General features: G+C 44.2%; 1 protein-coding gene across 3 annotated transcripts in view; it reads right to left on the bottom strand.

Annotated features, from left to right (window-relative positions):
* Window positions 1-14,823, bottom strand: part of MARVELD2 (MARVEL domain containing 2) — a 43,705-nt gene extending 28,882 nt beyond the window's left edge. The window contains exons 1-3 of one of the 3 annotated variants that reach the window (XM_075342103.1): window positions 14,770-14,823; window positions 7,708-8,895; window positions 6,375-6,416 (exon numbers count right to left, since the gene is read on the bottom strand). In XM_075342103.1, the coding sequence (XP_075198218.1) occupies window positions 6,375-6,416; window positions 7,708-8,886 (1,221 nt within the window). In that variant the 5' untranslated portion in view covers window positions 8,887-8,895; window positions 14,770-14,823. Of the gene's footprint in view, window positions 1-6,374; window positions 6,417-7,707; window positions 8,896-14,636 lie in introns of all 3 variants that reach the window. The other 2 variants (XM_075342090.1, XM_075342096.1) reach the window with 2 other exon arrangements.
* Between the last annotated feature and the right edge of the window lie 2,379 nt (window positions 14,824-17,202).

Below are 17,202 nucleotides of genomic sequence, written 5' to 3'. Positions count from 1 at the left end.
AAATATAGGGAAGCTTTTTTTATTTTATTTCATTTCATGAATTTCATGAAATAATTAAAAAAAAAAAAAAAATGACATGGGCTTCGCCCAATTTTTGAGTCCAGCCAGGTACAACTAGGCAGCTGGGGATTGGAATTCACAGTGCAGGGTGCCCATGCTTTCTGGGCACCTCCGCTGCGAATTGCAGTCCGCAGCCAACCCAAAAAACGGAGCTTTGATAGAAGCGCCATCTTTTGGCGCTGTATCCAACTCTTCCAGCTGCCCTGGAGCCGGGTGGCTCACTGGGTAATAATGGGGTTAGGGCTAGCTGTATATTATCAGCTGGCCCTAAGCCCAAAATTCATGGTGTCATGCCAATATTAGGCATGGCCACCATGAATTTCTAGTAAAGATTAAAAAAAAAAAAAAAAAACTCACTTATGTGCTGATTACCAGCAGCTCCTGGAGCGGAGTCTGATCCCGTCCGATCGCTGCAGGAGCTGCCGGTAATCAGGGATGAAGTCTCCTGACGGCAGGATCAGCTGATAGGTGAAACCGGCCGGGCGCAGGCATCACCGCGAGACTTACGATCAGCTGATGCGTCAGGTGACTGCATCAGGTGATCAGCGCCAGGTCCTGCAGCTATCGGAGGTGTCCCGGCCGCCTGCAGACAGCCGGAGCGGCGGTACCGGGAGAGGAGCTGGGAGTGGATATGGCACCGGGAGTCTGCAGACAGGTGAGCGTGACATTTTTTTTTCTACTGTTCACTTTTGTTTTCGCAGCTGCCTCCACCTCCCGCCCAGACATGGCGCCGCACGGGAGCTGACATGCACAGGACTGGAGGTGGACGCAGCGGTAACTGTACCGGGTGGATTCACGCTTCTGTGTTTACTAACAGAAGGAATCCTCTTCCTGTACATGTCACTTTACTGCCCACCCCTTGCGTTTATAGCTGCATTTTTAGTCATAGAAACAGACTAAAACGCAGTTATATTTGCAATTTGCTGTTTTCATTGCGTTTTTGAACATCTCATTGAACTCAATGGGTGCAAAACGCAGTGAAAAACGCAAAAATAATTGACTTGCGTTTTTTTTGTGCCCACAAAAACACAGCAGCTATCAAAAACGCTGTGTGCAGACAGCAAAAATGAAAACTCAGACTTTGCTGGGGAAGCAAAGTCATGCAGTTTTCTGAGCAAAAATGCACCCGAAAAACGCGCAAAAACGCCGCAAAAAACGCACTGTGTGAACTTACCCTAATTCTGTGCCCAGGTTATTACACGTTAGATAGAAGTCTAATGATTGTTTAACTGACAGCTGTCTCTCCCAACTCTCCGGTACGCAGAATCAATTCTCTCCCTACAAACTAGTCAGCTGATGCTGCTGAGACGGTTTTTGCTGCGTTTTGTCTAATGCACAATACACACAAGGAAAATAAACATGCATAACAAAACGTTTGTAAGTGCAATAATTTTCTGGGTGAAATACTTCATTCTTCTGGAATAAATTCAAGTGTGCTAACACTTTGGGTCATAAGAGAGAGGTGTGTGTGTGTATATACATACACATACACATTATATATATATATATATATATATATATATATATATATATATATATATATATATATATATATATATATATATTATATAAATGTATATTTTTTTTCGGTAAGTATAGATGGGAGCATATCACAGCTTAGCGACAGGCTAGTTGCAGAAAACAGCCCTATTTTCTCGCGTGAGAGAATACACTGAGTATGTCATTTACCCATAGCCATAATTTTTTAGGTCAGTTTGATATCACTAAGGCTGTATTTGCATAACAGCCCTTTAAGTGGTTGAGTATAGACCTAGTGCCGTACAGTTTTATTTTTGTTTTTTTTCCAGGGCAATTAGAGGTATTGCCGTACTTATAATTCACTGAGGTTCAAATTTTTAGGAAAAGTTTGGCAACGCTGGTGAATTTGAATTTTCAAAAGATCAGCTCTACACTAATCTGTACTCTTATAAATAACAAAGAAGTATGAGAGTTAAAGAAGAGGTTCACTACTTTGCAATAGGGGCCACATCTCTGTAAAACTGATAAGGAAGGCCTTGTGTTGCCAATTCTCCCTCTGAGCGGCTCTATTGCTCAACCCCATGACGTGACCCCCCGGGCTCCGTGATCTCTGGGATCTGGTGATGTCACGTCAACTTCCAGTTGACCCAACATCATCGAGCCTGGCCCCATTCTTCCTGAGTGACTGGGCTTTGGGTGGCGTTTCCGTGATCATCACAGCCCAGCATCGTTCCTACTTGCGGGCGCTCTGTAGCAGAGAGAGAGCGTGTGACATGCTGGGCTGTGATAAGCGGTGAATCGCCGCCCAAAGCACAGTCACTAAGGGAGACTGGGGCTGGGCTCCGTGCTGTTGGGTCAACTGGAAGTTGACATGACATCACCGGACCTCAGAGGTCACAGAGCCCAGGAAGGAAGGGAGTGGGAGTTACTTCATGGGGATGAGCAGACCGCAATAGTGCCGCTCGGTGGCAGAATTGGCTGAACAAGGTATTTAGAAAAAGCCTTCTCTATCAGTTTTATAGGGATGAGGCCCTATTGCAGAGTAGTGAACCACCCCTTTAAAGGGGTTGTTCGGTACTTCATGTTGATGGCTTGTCCTTCGTATAAAGGCCCAGTCACAAACAACGACTTACCAGCGATCCCAACAACGATTCCACCTGATAAGAATCACTGGTAAGTCGCTGGGAGGTCGCTGGTGAGATGTCACACAGTCAGACCTTACCAACGACGCAGTAACGATACAGGTCGCAGTAGCGACCTGTATAACAATCTCGGCAGTCACTGGGACCCTGTCACACAGTGTCAAACACAGCGATGCGTCCGGCCCAGCAGGAAGAATTGAAGAATATGGTCCGGATTATTCGGCAACGACTAGCGATCTCACAGCAGGGGCCTAATCGCTGGTAGGTGTCACACATAACGATATCGTTAACGGGATCGTTACCGCATCACCGAAACCGTGACTCAGCAACGATCTCGTTAGCAATCTCGTTGTGTGTGACGGGGCCTTAAGTCATCAATATCAGATGGGAATCTTGGATCAGCTGTTGTCGGCACCGGCTGATATGCTTATGGTGCATAACTACACAGCTCAATCAAATGAATGGGGGTACATCTACAGTCCCCAGGCACAGTCAGTAGAGTTGATGAAGATGTGAAGTTCTGCTCTGGAACGGAGCACAAATAGGCGCCGAGAAGAGTTGATTGGTGAAGGTTCCTGGGGGTTGCACTCCCCCACTGATCAGACAGCGATACCCTATCTTAAGGCTAAACAATCAAATGTAAAAAAATACATATATAGATTTCTAATGGATTATTCTGTGCACAGTACATTATGACATGTACTTGAATTTCCTGTTTAGGTTTTTTTGTAACTAGTAATTACAAGGATCGGGATAATGCTGTGTGCAAAGAACAAGAAGCAGCAGGTTTAGTGCATTCCTCAGTAGCCCATCTCCCCCAGCTCTGCTGTGTAACACATTCCTACATGATTGCATTTCTCATGTTCCGGTATGGGCAGCCCTACCTACAATTAGCTACATAAGCAGTGCACTAATGTTGATTTACTATAGAAAAAAAATGTGCGAAACATATGACTGCAAGCATTGACTAAGAATCACGGACAAAAAATATTTTTTTTAAATCTTATAGTTATGAAGTAGTGAGTAAATCATCAATACCAATTCACTAAGCAAACATGCTGAAAGCTGTCATTTTAAAAAGGCACAGATGAGTTACTGTACTTAGGTCAGAGTTACATTACAGAGGTACCCTTTAAGAGAATCTGTCAGTTCTCCTGACACCTCAGTTTGCATTCTCCATTAAAAAAATAATTTGGGATAATTTTTTCATAACTCTGTTGTGCCATTCCACCTTAAACCCTCCAAAAATGTACAGTGGAACCGTGGATTAAGAGTAACTTGGTTTGAGAGCGTTTTGCAAGACAAGCAAAAAAATTTGTAACTTGGTATAAGAGCAATGATTTGAAATAAGAGCAAATATTCATAGTGCACACTTCCAATTCTGTCCTTTCACTGCGCTCCAACCTGCTCTGGAGGTACCATAACTTTCTGTACTGTATACTGTATACCATTGCACAGTACAGTATATACTATATAGCATGTCTATCCATTTGCATTTGTGGATACAGTATTGTACTTTCTTTCTACTAACCGGTACAGCTCATTGCTTGTCCTGTAATCTAATTGCCTGTGCAGTTTTCCTACCACACATTTGGCTTTGTTCTGCCCTTATTTTGTGGAGAATAGATTTGGGGTTTTTTTGTGTACTGTACTAGAATAAAGCCTGTCATATTTATACATTATTTTTTCTCTGTATACTGTACCTCCCGCACACCAACAATTCTATTATAAGCTAACATGCAGTTTCATATGTTTTTCACTGTACAGTATTCTGTATCAGTGTACTGTAATAATTATATGAATACAGTACATTATTTTGTATTACTGTAATGAGTTTGTATAAATACAGGTAATATTTTTGGGTTGTGGAACGAATTGTCTGTGTTTCAATTATTTCCTATGGGAAAATTTGCTTTTATATAAGAGTAACTTGGTGAAAGAGCTCAGTCCCGGAACAAATTATGCTCATAATCCAAGGTTCCACTGTATTAGTACATAGACAAGTGGGTGTTATCAGTTGGGGTGGTGTCCCTACAGAGTGATACTCTTTGATCATTGTGGCCAGTTCAGATTGTGTAAGAACACACCTTTTGACAAGGGAAATGGTTACAGCCAGTTGTTCGTTCATTCATTCAAAAAGTTCTAGAAGGAATAACATAGGAACAGCACAATGGTGAGTTAAGAGAAAAATGTTCCAGATTTGTTATTCCATAGAGAATGGAAGTATTTATGAAAACCTGTCAGCCCTGTCAGGAGTGATGACCAGGTGTATAACCATCACAGTCGCAGAGGGTGTGAACGAGTCTGAGGGTGGAGGGAGCCTGCCGAATGCAGCGACTACTTCAGCTGGATGTGCGCCCGAGGATCACATCTAGCTGAAGTGCACTGTGAAACAGAGGCCTATCAGGGGTTCCTGCGCTGCAATATGTGCGGACGGCCAAACAGGTGCCGGCAGCTGACATTGGCATTTCCGTGACTGGGGATGGATGACAGTGACATCACGTGTCGCCATAGCAGGTATGTGACGTCAGCTGCTGGCCCCTGTGCCAATTACAAAAGGAGGACACCGCAAAATGTGTGAGCCGTGCAAGCTGAGTAGAATATTTTTTGTTTTTTCCTATTTATGCATTGGAGACAGAACGGGGGACTATTTATACCAGGACAGGATTAAGATAAGGCCATATTTGCCAGGATGGGGGGGCCATTACTACATAATGAAGAGGGGGGGGTAGAGGGGCAACACGTATGTCTTTAGACGATTTAGAAAGTTATAGGGACCCATACATCTGGCCAACATGAGGGAAGATAGTATTCAGTCCCAAATTTTGCATTGGGGCCCATCGGACTCTAATAGTTAAGCCATTGGTGGTGACAATCCCTTGTTAAATTGCGAAAGTCTGAGGATCCGCAGACTGCATAGTTACTGGATGTGCCACATTATAATTATATGTTTAGGACGGTGTTCGGAAGTAAATCATCACTGACATCCGCATAACCAACCATAGATAATGGTGTCAGTGCTTAGTTACATGTTTAGCTGTAAGTATGCCCAGAAATACTTCTCTATGTACAATGCCAGCATATCTCACATACATTATAGTGACATTTATTTTGGCAATAACACATCATTTGCCTCCTGTCCGTTCAACACTATAGAACAGCTGTGTATATATAGCTTTTAGGATACATCATTTCTACAAATTCTAGCAGAGAACAACCTGATAATTAACCCGATGTGTACTGTGGCTATGTGTGCAGGGAACAGCGAGCCGGCAGTGGCAGTGTGAGAGCGGCGGACGCTGGTAACAAAGGTAAATATCGGGTAACCAAGGTAATGGCTTCTTGGTTACCCGCTGTTTACCGTGGTTACCAGCGTCCGCAGAAGCCGGCTCCTGCTGCCTGCACATTTAGTTGTTGCTCTGTCCCTGTCACACACAGCGATGTGTGCTTCACAGCGGGAGAGCAACAACTAAAAAATGGTCCAGGACATTCAGCAACAACCAGCGACCTCACAGCAGGGGCCAGGTTGTTGCTGGATGTCACACTAAGCAACATCGCTAGCAAGTTGTGCCTTAGCAGCGATGTTGCTAGCGATGTTGCTTAGTGTGACGGTACCTTAACCATATCCAACATTTTTGCTTGATCAGACAATAAGGCCAATAATTGGGACATATTTTGCTGTGATATACGTACCAAAACTTTATGTGGATAATCATGTGAATCGTGTGACTTCATCTGCCAAATAGAACACAAAAGATCAGGTTATTTCATCATTAATATTAAAAGAATAGTAAAAATTCACTGTGCTATATAAACAAAAAACATCATGGCGGCATTTGCCTAGCGTACATGTATTTGGGAGACTAAAGGAAAAACCACTGTGTGGCTGTAAAGATCTATTGATTTGATTGAGATAGAACCGATTGCAAGATAGAAGAACTGCATTCTGCATAGGGCTCATTAGTATGGATCAAAGTTTAAAGAGAAACCATCATATAACGGGTTAATTTGCATGTTAATAGAATTCTGAACCTGTCCGGTGCCTGCACATTGAGACCTGCTGCTGGGAGGAAAAGAACTTTAATCCTCCCAGCTGCGTTTAGTTTTTAGTTATAGGGGTGGCGCCCCTGATTCAGGCACTGCTTTTTCTAAGCTCTATGTTGAAACAGGAAGTCTCTTTTCCCTGCACAAATCATCTCTGCACTTGACAAGGGGAAAAGTGGAGCACCTGAGTCAGAAGTTGAAAAGGGGGATGATTCATGCAGGGAAAAGTGACTTCCTGTTTTTACATAGAGCTTTAAAGGATTCAGGTAATCCTTTACTAATCATGTGCTGCCATAGCCCAAAATTTAAAAAAAAAAAAAAAAAAAAAAGAAGAATTAACTGGGTAGAAAAACAAAATGAGCAATTGTAAGTACACAGTGCTATATAATATGATGACTGCAATACATTAAAAGGATACAAATTTTGATGGGAATGCTTCTTTAACAAAAGATGAAAAATGTCCCAAAACAAAGATCAGAAAATACAGAAACCCACTGGCCAAAGTAAATTAAAAGGGGTACCCTCCCCCCCAATGAAAAATAAATTAAAAAGAAAATCAAAGTTATCACCTATCCACTGGATAAGGGATGAATTTCTGATTGTGAGAAGTCCAGGATACTGAGAACCCAGTGATCCCAAAATCAAGGCTTTTGAAGCTCGAGACTGGGACTCTGAAACCTTGTTATGAATTAAACAGTAGTGTGCATGCTCAGTCTCCGCTCCGTTTTTTTGTGTATGGGAGTGCAGAGCTCGGCAGCAACGTATGACAAGCATGCACATCTTTGCTCCTTTCAGAACGAGGCTCCAGAGCTCCATTTTCAGGCTTCCAAAACCCCAATCCGGTGGGTCCTAGGGGGTTAGTCCCACAGGAATCAGAAAGATATCCACAGGATAAAAGGATAACTTCCTTTTTTTGGAAAAAAAAAAAAAAAAAAAAGTCCAACCCAGTACAGGATGCTAAATAAATAATAAAATAACGTACCTCCTGCTCAATATATTCTCGTCTCTTCCGTGCACTCTCGTGTCGCCAGAGCTTCAAAGCAACAAGTGCACTGATGAGATATACTAACATAAGGACAAACAAGAATATCATGGCTGCCGTCTGCCCCCCTTCTACGCGACAAAATGTGGAATATAAGGGGTTGTTGAAAAAGGAATAGTAGCAAAGTCCTCCTCTGTTTGTGTCATTGACATACACAATGGCTCCAGCCATATACAGAATAAACAAGCAGATATTAATCCCAAACTCTGTCAGTGGCCACCAGTTAGAATCCAGAAGAATTGTCCTGTAATACATGGACATGCCAAGCACCAGGAGGATTATAGTAGCCAGCCATGCCAAGCCTGCCACTACTAGTACAAAGGGAGTCTTGGGGCCAGCATAGTAGTATCCCCCTTGTAGACTAGCAGAATATGAATAAGGCTGGGAGTAACCAAACATATTGTACCATTCATTGTCCTTGTGGATATAAGCTGTAACACAGGCAAAAACACCAGCTCCGAGCAAGAGTTCCACAACGCCCAATATTCTCAGCAATCCGGCCCACGACTTCATGTAAGAGTATCGCAAGTTGTACTCTTCTACTCTCTCACTATAAGTTTTCACAGTCTGCGTCTGCCGACCCAGAGATGCAAATGGATCATCGGCAATCATGGCGTCAGCTTCTTTCTTAGAGTTGTAGCTACCACCAGAACCTCCATATGGATCTCGGTATGAGCCGCCAACCAATTTTGCATCCACAATTGAGCTTTTTCCATGCGGTCCAGAAGCGGGAAGGGACGGTGAACGAGGAGGTGAACATCGTTCTCCCCCAGAAATGTAGTTAATATCTGAAATGGGCTCTTCCCATGCAGTCTCTTTTTTACTCTTGAAGATTTTTTTCCATGATTCTGGAATAAAACGTCGTACTGGTCTCAGTTCAAGCGCAGTGACTGCTTCCTCGCTGTCACTTGGAAAGAAGTCCGTCCCGAAAGGAGGATTAAGTGGCAGAGGAGGTGGAGGCAATGGATCTTCACTCAACGCCAACTGGCAGTCCTGTAACGTCTGTAGATTTCCTCTAGGCTCACAGGACTCAACTGGTACTTGGTCATATTGTACACCGCGGCCATTTGTAGCTCTGTGTTTGGATCTTGGTGCAAAAGATGATCCTTCTCCAGACATTTGTGTATGCTTGAAGAACACAAAAAAAAAAAGAACAACACACATTATGAAAACTAAGTTTATAAAGCATATGAAAAAATAAAAATAAAAAAAAATAAAAAAACAACCAAAACAAAAGCTACTTTTTTCCTTTATCAGATAAATACAACATGTCTGGCAATTCACTACAATGTCTCAGCCTGGAGTCCAAGTGGTTTAGCAGCTACAGACTGGGTACAACAGCGGTGACCGAGCTACAGGAATCTTCTTCACTGACAGCAACAAATATCTTCACATGGTGAAGAATCAAAATATGTTATATTAGAAAGTTATCCAACATTTATATACAAAAGGTATGAACGTTTTATAAATCTCTTAATCCCTCCATAACAGAAGCGTATATAACTTAGTGATTCAGTATAACAGACCTCTGTTGCTGTCAGTGACTGAATAGATTCTTGTTTGCATCCAGAGGCTTAAAGGGAATCTGTCAGCAGCATGATGTCGGGACAGAGACCCTGAGTCCAGCAATGTATCACTTAGCTTCCTCAATGCAGAAGTTATGCAAGAGTCACAGTTTTCTGTGCAGCAGATCTAGCAGAGCTCAGTTGTTGTGCTGTGTATAACCCAACCCACACCACAGCTTTCTGTGTACATTGTACAGTGACCGAAAGCTGCAAATCAGTGCTGGCGTGGCGTGTAATTGGACTAGGAGGAACCATTGTCCTGTACTGATAATCTCCTTATGATAAAACACTCATTGTATTGAGCTAGCAAAACACATCCCAGTAAGTGATGTCACTGTTATTAGGGTCCATGTTCCTACATTATGGTGCTCTCAGATTAATGGGAATCTGTCAGCAGGTTTTTGCTATGTAACCGTTAAAAGGAACTTGTCAGATGATTGATACTGCCCAAAGCACAGGCCGAATGATTCAGACACTGGCTCTGCTTTTGCTGCAAGGTTCCATAGAAAACAGTTTAAAACTATTTCAATGGATGATGCGACTAGGTTGCCTACTCAAAGAGGAGAGTTCTTACCTGCTTCTCCTTACATAGTCCTCTAGAGTGACATATCTTGCCATGTTTGTGTATTAACGAGAGACCCAACAGTCAAAAGGAATGGCATAGGTATAAGCCAGTGGAGACTGGCCTCTAAGGCTAGATGCACTAGTAACATTATTTCCGGCTGCCATTTCCAAATAAGTTTTGTCTACAAATGCGGCATCTGACATGTTCCCTTTAAGGACAGGGTCTAATGACCAAAATGTTTTTTTTTTTGGGGGGGGGGGTAATTATAATTGTCACGTTTGAGAATGACCCCATTGTACAGCTGTGTGAAAGCTTGCTTTTTTTCTACAGGATGTACTTTGTCAGTAGAACAATTGGAGGTACATAGAAAAATTATTAAAAGGGTTGTTCAGGCTTATCACAAAAAAGTCTGCAGTCACATTCCAACTAGACATGCGCGGCCTCGCTCAATACCAGTGAATTGAATGAGGCCTTGCACGTCTGGTCAGAATGTGGCAGGGAGTTTGCATATTGCATACTTACAGTCACGTGATCGATCGGTCTGCCCACCAGCACCAGAGAATCCACATAGCACATGCTCTGCACCATGTGAGAATTCTACAGTCTGCAGTCACAGTGATTGTAGACATTTGTGATAAACCTAGAAGATCACTTTAAAGGGAATCTGTCAGCAGGTCTTTGCTATCTCATCTGAGAGCAGTATGATGTAGGCAAAGAGACTCTGAATCCAACTGTGTATCACTTAGATTACTGATGCATCAGTTCCGACTCAACCAGAATTTTTAGATTTCAAGGGAACCAATCAGGTGCAATATGCATTCAGAACCATGACCAGTTCTAGGTGTATATTTCTAAACCCTGCCTAACTGTCCCTGTATCTGGTAGCATAAATAAAGAGATCTTTAGAAATACTTTTTCTAAAGATCCCTTTAGGATATGCTAATGAGCGCAGGGACTAGTCGCAAGGGCGTTAGTTTCTGCACTCATTCCTCCCTCTTAGCATGTTAGTACGCCCACTTGGGCTTGATAACATGCTATCCAATACAGCCTCAACAGTGGTGACACGTGTACCTGTGTACACAGAAGTCACAGGTACAGTACAGGTACAGGTACTGATCAGAAGTCCCCAGCACTTCCGGTCATGCGCACTAGACCTCTCTGAAGCCGGGACGCGTACACCTGGCTTCATACTGCGTATGACCGGAAGTGTTGGGGACTTCTGCTCAGCGGTGACAGGTACGTGTGTCACCGTTGTTGAGGCTGCTGATCAGAGGAGGGGTGGTCAGACAAGAGTAGTCCTGGCAATGATAACCCCAGTTGATAAAACCTTCACTATAAGTAAACATCAGCACAGCAGGGTAATAAGTGAGTCAGTGACACATTGAGGCTGACACACACAGAGTTCAACTATCTCCTGCAGTCTTCAGATTAAAAAGCAAAAACCTGCTGAAAGATTCCCTTTAAGGCCTTGTTCACACGTACCTGCTGAAATTTCTGCAGTGATTTCACAGCACATGTGCGCTTCAAATCGCTGCAGAAACACTGTGTAATGGATGCAGTGTTTCATCAGATTACATGCCGATTTCATGTGCTCGGGATGCTGCCCCACCATAGACAGAGCGGGAGCTGCATCCATAGCGCACGGAATAATTGACACGCTGCTTTTTTGAACGCACGGATTTGGGTAAAAATTTTAGCATCCAAATCGCTGCGCTCAAAAAAGCAACGTGCGCACGAATTATGCACAATCTTCATAGATTGTGCAGGGGATGAAGGATGCATGCTATTACGCAGCGTGCACACAGCCTAAATCTTTATAACGCATTATGGTTATATTATAGTTAAGAAAAAAAAAAAAAAAAAAAAAAAAAACACGTTTATTTTGTCGATCAGTACAATTACAGCTTAACATAATTTTAAGTTTTATCACTTTTAAACAAATACATTTTTGAAAAAAAAACGTTTTTTTTTTCTATATAAAGACAAAGGTATTACATTTTTCTGTTATGGTAATTGTGGCTGACTTGCATTGTACAGAAAGAACAAAATTCAGGCTGTACACCAGATTATTAAAGTGATCCTGACAGCAGAATTATTGAATGTTCTCAGTGAGAGGAACAAAATTATAATCTTGTGATAATGATAAAATACATGCTGCCCCTGGATCGGACAGCATGTATCAGGCACTGGCGGTATGATCTCAGCCAGATATCAGATAGGTTTGGCTCTGAAACGCTGCGGTATTTCAGAGAACATCCTACTATTAGCCGCTGGGGACAAGTCAGACAGTTGGGTCCCTGCAACCTCTCCTGGCCTTTGTCCTGGATTGATCGGTCTCTCTGTGCCTGTGCGAATATGTGGAGACCTGTCAGTCATTGGCAGAAGGCGGGAAGAAGCCTTTCCGACAAGTCTCCACCATGGCTCGGCCCCCCACAGTTTTTGAAGCATGTATTTTCGCTAAAATACCGTAGTGTTTCAGACTCAATATACCTAACCAGCATCATACAGTTAGGCTATGTGCGCACGTGTGCGCTATGCACCGCACCGAAAATGTGCGCTTCAGAGCGCAGCTGAAAAGCTGCGTTCTGAAGCGCATGGTGCCGGCAGATTCGTGCGCTCTGCATGCTACCTCTCCCTATAGACAGCATGCAGAACGCACGAAAGAAGTGACATGTCACTTCTTAAAATGCAGCGATTCAGCAAGCAGCCGAATCGCTGCGTTCTAACATGCCACGTGCGCACGGCTCCTGCACAATCTCCATAGATTGTGCAGGGGACGCAGGACGCAGCGTAACTGCATGTAATACGCACACATGCGCACATACCCTTAGTGCCAAGAGCATGTGATCAATGGATCAGGCAGCTTGTATCAGATATCAGGCTCACTTTGAAGGGAACATGTCACCATATTTGTTGCTTATAAGCTGTGGCCACCACCAGTGAGCTCTTACATACAGCATTCCAGAATACAATATATAAGAGCCCAGGCCACACTGTAGAACGGAAAAAAAGACCACCATTATACTACACTAGAGGGCGGTATGGTTCAATGGGTGTAGCCTCTAACTTGTGCAGTCGCCGTCCTCCTTCCCAGCCGCCATTGCGCTCCTGAGCACTTTCAATTGTAATGCACAGGCACGAGGAAGGATCAAAGATCGTCCGCCCATGCACACTGCAATCCTTTGATCTGCCCTTGGCTGGGCAGCGAGAAGTGCGCAGGAGCGCAATGGTGGACTCTGAGTGGATGATATAGGATGCGTCATCCACATGGGGCTGGGAAGGAGGATGGCAACTGCATAAGATGCAGGAGGCGCCGGACATGAGAGCAGCAACACCCATCGGACTGGACCACCCCCTAGGTGAGTATTATAAAGGTGTTTTAGTTTTACACAGCGGCCTGGGCTCTTATATACAGTATTCTAGAATCCTGTATATAAGAGCCCACTGGTGGTGGCCGCAGCTCATAAGGGAAAATCCTGGTGACATGTTGTCATATAGTTGGACAAAAGGGAAGTGGCTTACAACAGTTACCCAGAATGGCAGGGGGCAGTTATGCCAGGTACAACATGGCAGTTACTAGGTGCTTTATCATTACAGTCCAGGCATTAGGGTTTCACTTTTTTTAAATAAAGTTATTAAATATATATAAAAGAAAATGTGTAGTGAAAAAAAATGTATAGACATCACACATACTAATTTCCATCCATCCAGATGATAGGGAGTATAGAAGGCAGACCTATATCAGTACATAATGCCTTATTAAAAAAAATCTCATAATAGCCAAGTGCCACTAAAAACGACAGCATGGGATGAATCTAGCAGGAGCAGGTCAGATGTCAGCTGTGAGACACAGCTGGGGCCTCTGGTGAGAAGACAGGAGCGGTTTATTACCATTTCTGTTTCCTCTTTTACCTGCTGCACAGCGCTCAGTTAGCACTATGTAGTGAGTAGACTCACCGGTGGCACTAATGCTTCTGTAGAACTTAGTGTTTGCCACCTAGAGACACAGATCAGCTCTGCCAGCGTCTTGTCACCATAGTGGGCAGTTTTCCCCTGTAACTGGGGCCACTATGGATGCAGAAGAGGCAAATATATCATTAGTGCAACCTGTGCAGCCACACATGGGGCGCAAGAGAGAAGGGGCCAGGTCTTCCTCCAAAACAGCTGGTCATAGACAGAACTGTCGGGCAGCACGGGGTCCATGTACTGTTTTTGCACGGGGGTCCATTTCTGATGAACAATATATATATTAGAAAACATATCACTAGAGAAAAAAAATGCTATACATATTAGGCATCTACATGACCGCAGTAACCGGAATAATTTATTCAACGGGTTACTTGGTGTAAAATGTGAAAAAAAAAATAAATAAATAAAAAAATCCTAAATGATATATTGTATACGCAGCCAAAACCGCAGTGAAAAATACCACATTACAACAAAGCCTCATACAGCGGGGTGAGGGGAGAAAGGCAGGTGGAAAAAAAACTAAAAAAATCCACACTGGTGGGTCATTTAGGGGAGAAACCCTCTCGGCCGCGGTTACACAAATCCACCATTTCTTACAGTTCTCATTCCACAGGAACTCAACCAGGACGGCAGATCTTACAGGATAGGGCATGCTGGGAGTTGTAGTCCCACAGGCTGCAGATCACTGAACGATAGAAACAGAGTGGAGAAGTAATAGAGCCCAGGACCAGCCTGTAATAAGCGGTGACACAGTGCCGGAGAGCGCTCACCTGCCGGGGGTCAGAGGCTGCTGTCTATCATGTCTCCCGGGGACTGTCTCTCACCCTGTAAGCTGCACCTTGCTCTTCTGGTAATCCCCGCCGCTCTCTCCTCCGCACACAGCGCTCTCCTCTGCACTCTCACCTGCAGGCTGCACTCTCTCCCGGGACGGCTTCCTCTCTTTCGGTCACATGACTCTCTTCCTATCCCAGGATGACGTCATAGACGGCCCCGCCCCCTCGGCAGGTAGCTGGGCCGGACCCTGACTCACCTTCTGTCCCGGGTGTAGCGCTTGTTGCTCTCTTGCGCCCTCTGGTGTCCCCCTGTGGTGGTGACACTATTTACACGAAATTGCAGGTTTCAGCAAGAGCCATTGTACACAGGACGAGCCTTAGCATAGTGATACCGCCCAATTTTTAACCCCTTGAGCCCCTCAGCCTGTTTTCACCTTCCTGACAAGGCCAAATGTCACAATTTTGACTAGTGTCACTTTATGGGATAATCATCCTAGTACGCTTCAATGGAAGATTGTTTCTGTAAATTTAGGGCTTATTTTTTGCATTTATTTGTGAAAATAGCAGACATTTGGCAAAAACTTTGTAAATTTTGCAATTTTCAAACTTTGAGTTTTTATACCCTTAAACCAGAGAGTTATAGTTATTATAATTATTATTATAGCGCCATTTATTCCATGGGGCTTTACATGTAAAAAAGGGGCATACATAGACAATTACAATAATCATGGACAATACAAGGCACAGACTGGTACAGAGGACGCTGCCCCTGAGGGCTCACAGTCTACAGGGGATGGGTGAGGATACAGTAGGTGAGGGTAGAGACCGTCGTGCAACACGGTGGACTGAAGGTTACTGCAGATTGTAGGCTTGTCAGAAGAGGGGGTCTTCAGGTTCCTTTTGAAGGTTTCCTCGGTAGGCAAGAGTCTGATATGCTGGGGTAGAGAGTTCCAGAGTATGGGGGAGGCGCGGGAGAAAACTTGTATGCGATTGTTAGAAGAAGAGATGAGAGGTGAGTAGAGATCTTGTGTGGATCGGAGGTTGCTTTCAGGTAAGTACCAGGAGACTAGGTCACAGATGTATGGAGAAGACAGGTTGTGGATAACTTTGTATGTCATGGTTAAGAACTGGAGTCTTTGGGCAATGAGATGCCAGTGAAGGGATTGGCAGAGAGGAGAGGTCAAGGAATAATTGGGGGACAGGTGAATTAGTCAGGCAGCAGAATTTAGGATGGATTGTAGGGGGGTGAGACTGTTAGAAGGGAGGCAAGAGAGCAAGAGGTTGCAGTAGTCGAACCAGGAGATGATGAGGGCATGTACTAGTGTTTTTGCAGATTCTGGTCAAAGCATGTATGGCACTGGGAAATATTTTTGATTTGGAGTCGCCAGGAGGTGTCAAAGGCTTGGATATATGGATGAAGGAGAGCACAGAGTCAAGGGTTATTCCCAAGAAGCAAGCTTGCAGGACTGTCGAGAGTGAGCAGCCATGGACTGTGATGGGATGGGTCTGGTGGGGGGGTTTAGTGAGATGGGAGAGAGATGATAAATTCTGTTTTGTCCATGTTCAGTTTCAGAAATCGAGCAGAGTAGAACGATGAAATTGCAGACAGACATTGTGTGATTCTGGTAAGTAAGGAAGTAATATCCGGTCCAGAGAGGTAGATCTGCGTCTCAGCAGTAGAGATGAGCCACACCCCTAGCGTTCAAGTTCAGTTCATCGAACGGAGGCTCCGTTCGACGTACTTTCGACGAACCGTTCGACGAACCATTCGAACCTCATTGAAAACAATGGGAGGCAAACACAAACACATAAAAACACATTATACATGTACACATACAGGTAATAAACATTGCCATAACACTTACAGGTCCCCGCGACGCGTTCTGCACTCTGTCTCCCACCGCTTTTCCTTCCGATAATCGCTGCGTCCTCCCGGTAACCAGCACTGATTATAGGACCTTCCGTGACGTCAAAAAAAGCATGTGACCAGTCACGTGACTATTATCTCATTGGCTACAGACTGGTCACATGGCTAGACATCATGCTAGGTCCTGTCAGTGCATCTGTCCGGTACGCGGTGATCGTTCCAGTATCTCTGTGTACTGGCGAAATGCTCTGGCACATGGTCGGCTTCCCCGTTCCTGCATGTGGGCGTTCTTTACAGAGTCAGCCCACATGCAAGGACTGGCTGTCACAGCCGGTGAATAGTGGCACCGGGAATCACGTGATCGGAGATTGACGTTGCTATAGTAACGGTGGCAGCGGTGACGTCACCGCTTACAGCCAGCAGCCTCTGCTCACTCACTGAGTGATTAGACTGCACGGGGAGCAGCAGCGTCTTCCTCCCATGCAGTGCTGTCTGATGTAGCAGAGCTGCATGGGTTGAAGGAGAAGACAGAAGACCAGGATCGTGGAGGGCTGACAGGGAGTAATAAACATGGAGTCTCTAAGTGTGTCTGTGTATTTATTTCTATTAAAGTATTTTTTTCTCTGTGTGATGTCTTTTTCTTAACCCTTTATTGGAGATTCTTAATGGCCTGGTCAAACTTGCCTGACATTAAGA

The sequence above is a fragment of the Anomaloglossus baeobatrachus genome, chromosome 1, assembly GCF_048569485.1.
Source record: "Anomaloglossus baeobatrachus isolate aAnoBae1 chromosome 1, aAnoBae1.hap1, whole genome shotgun sequence".
Taxonomy (NCBI): Eukaryota; Metazoa; Chordata; class Amphibia; order Anura; family Aromobatidae; genus Anomaloglossus; species Anomaloglossus baeobatrachus.
The sequence above is the reverse complement of the archived record's forward strand: the minus strand, read 5'-3'. Positions and strand labels throughout refer to the sequence as shown.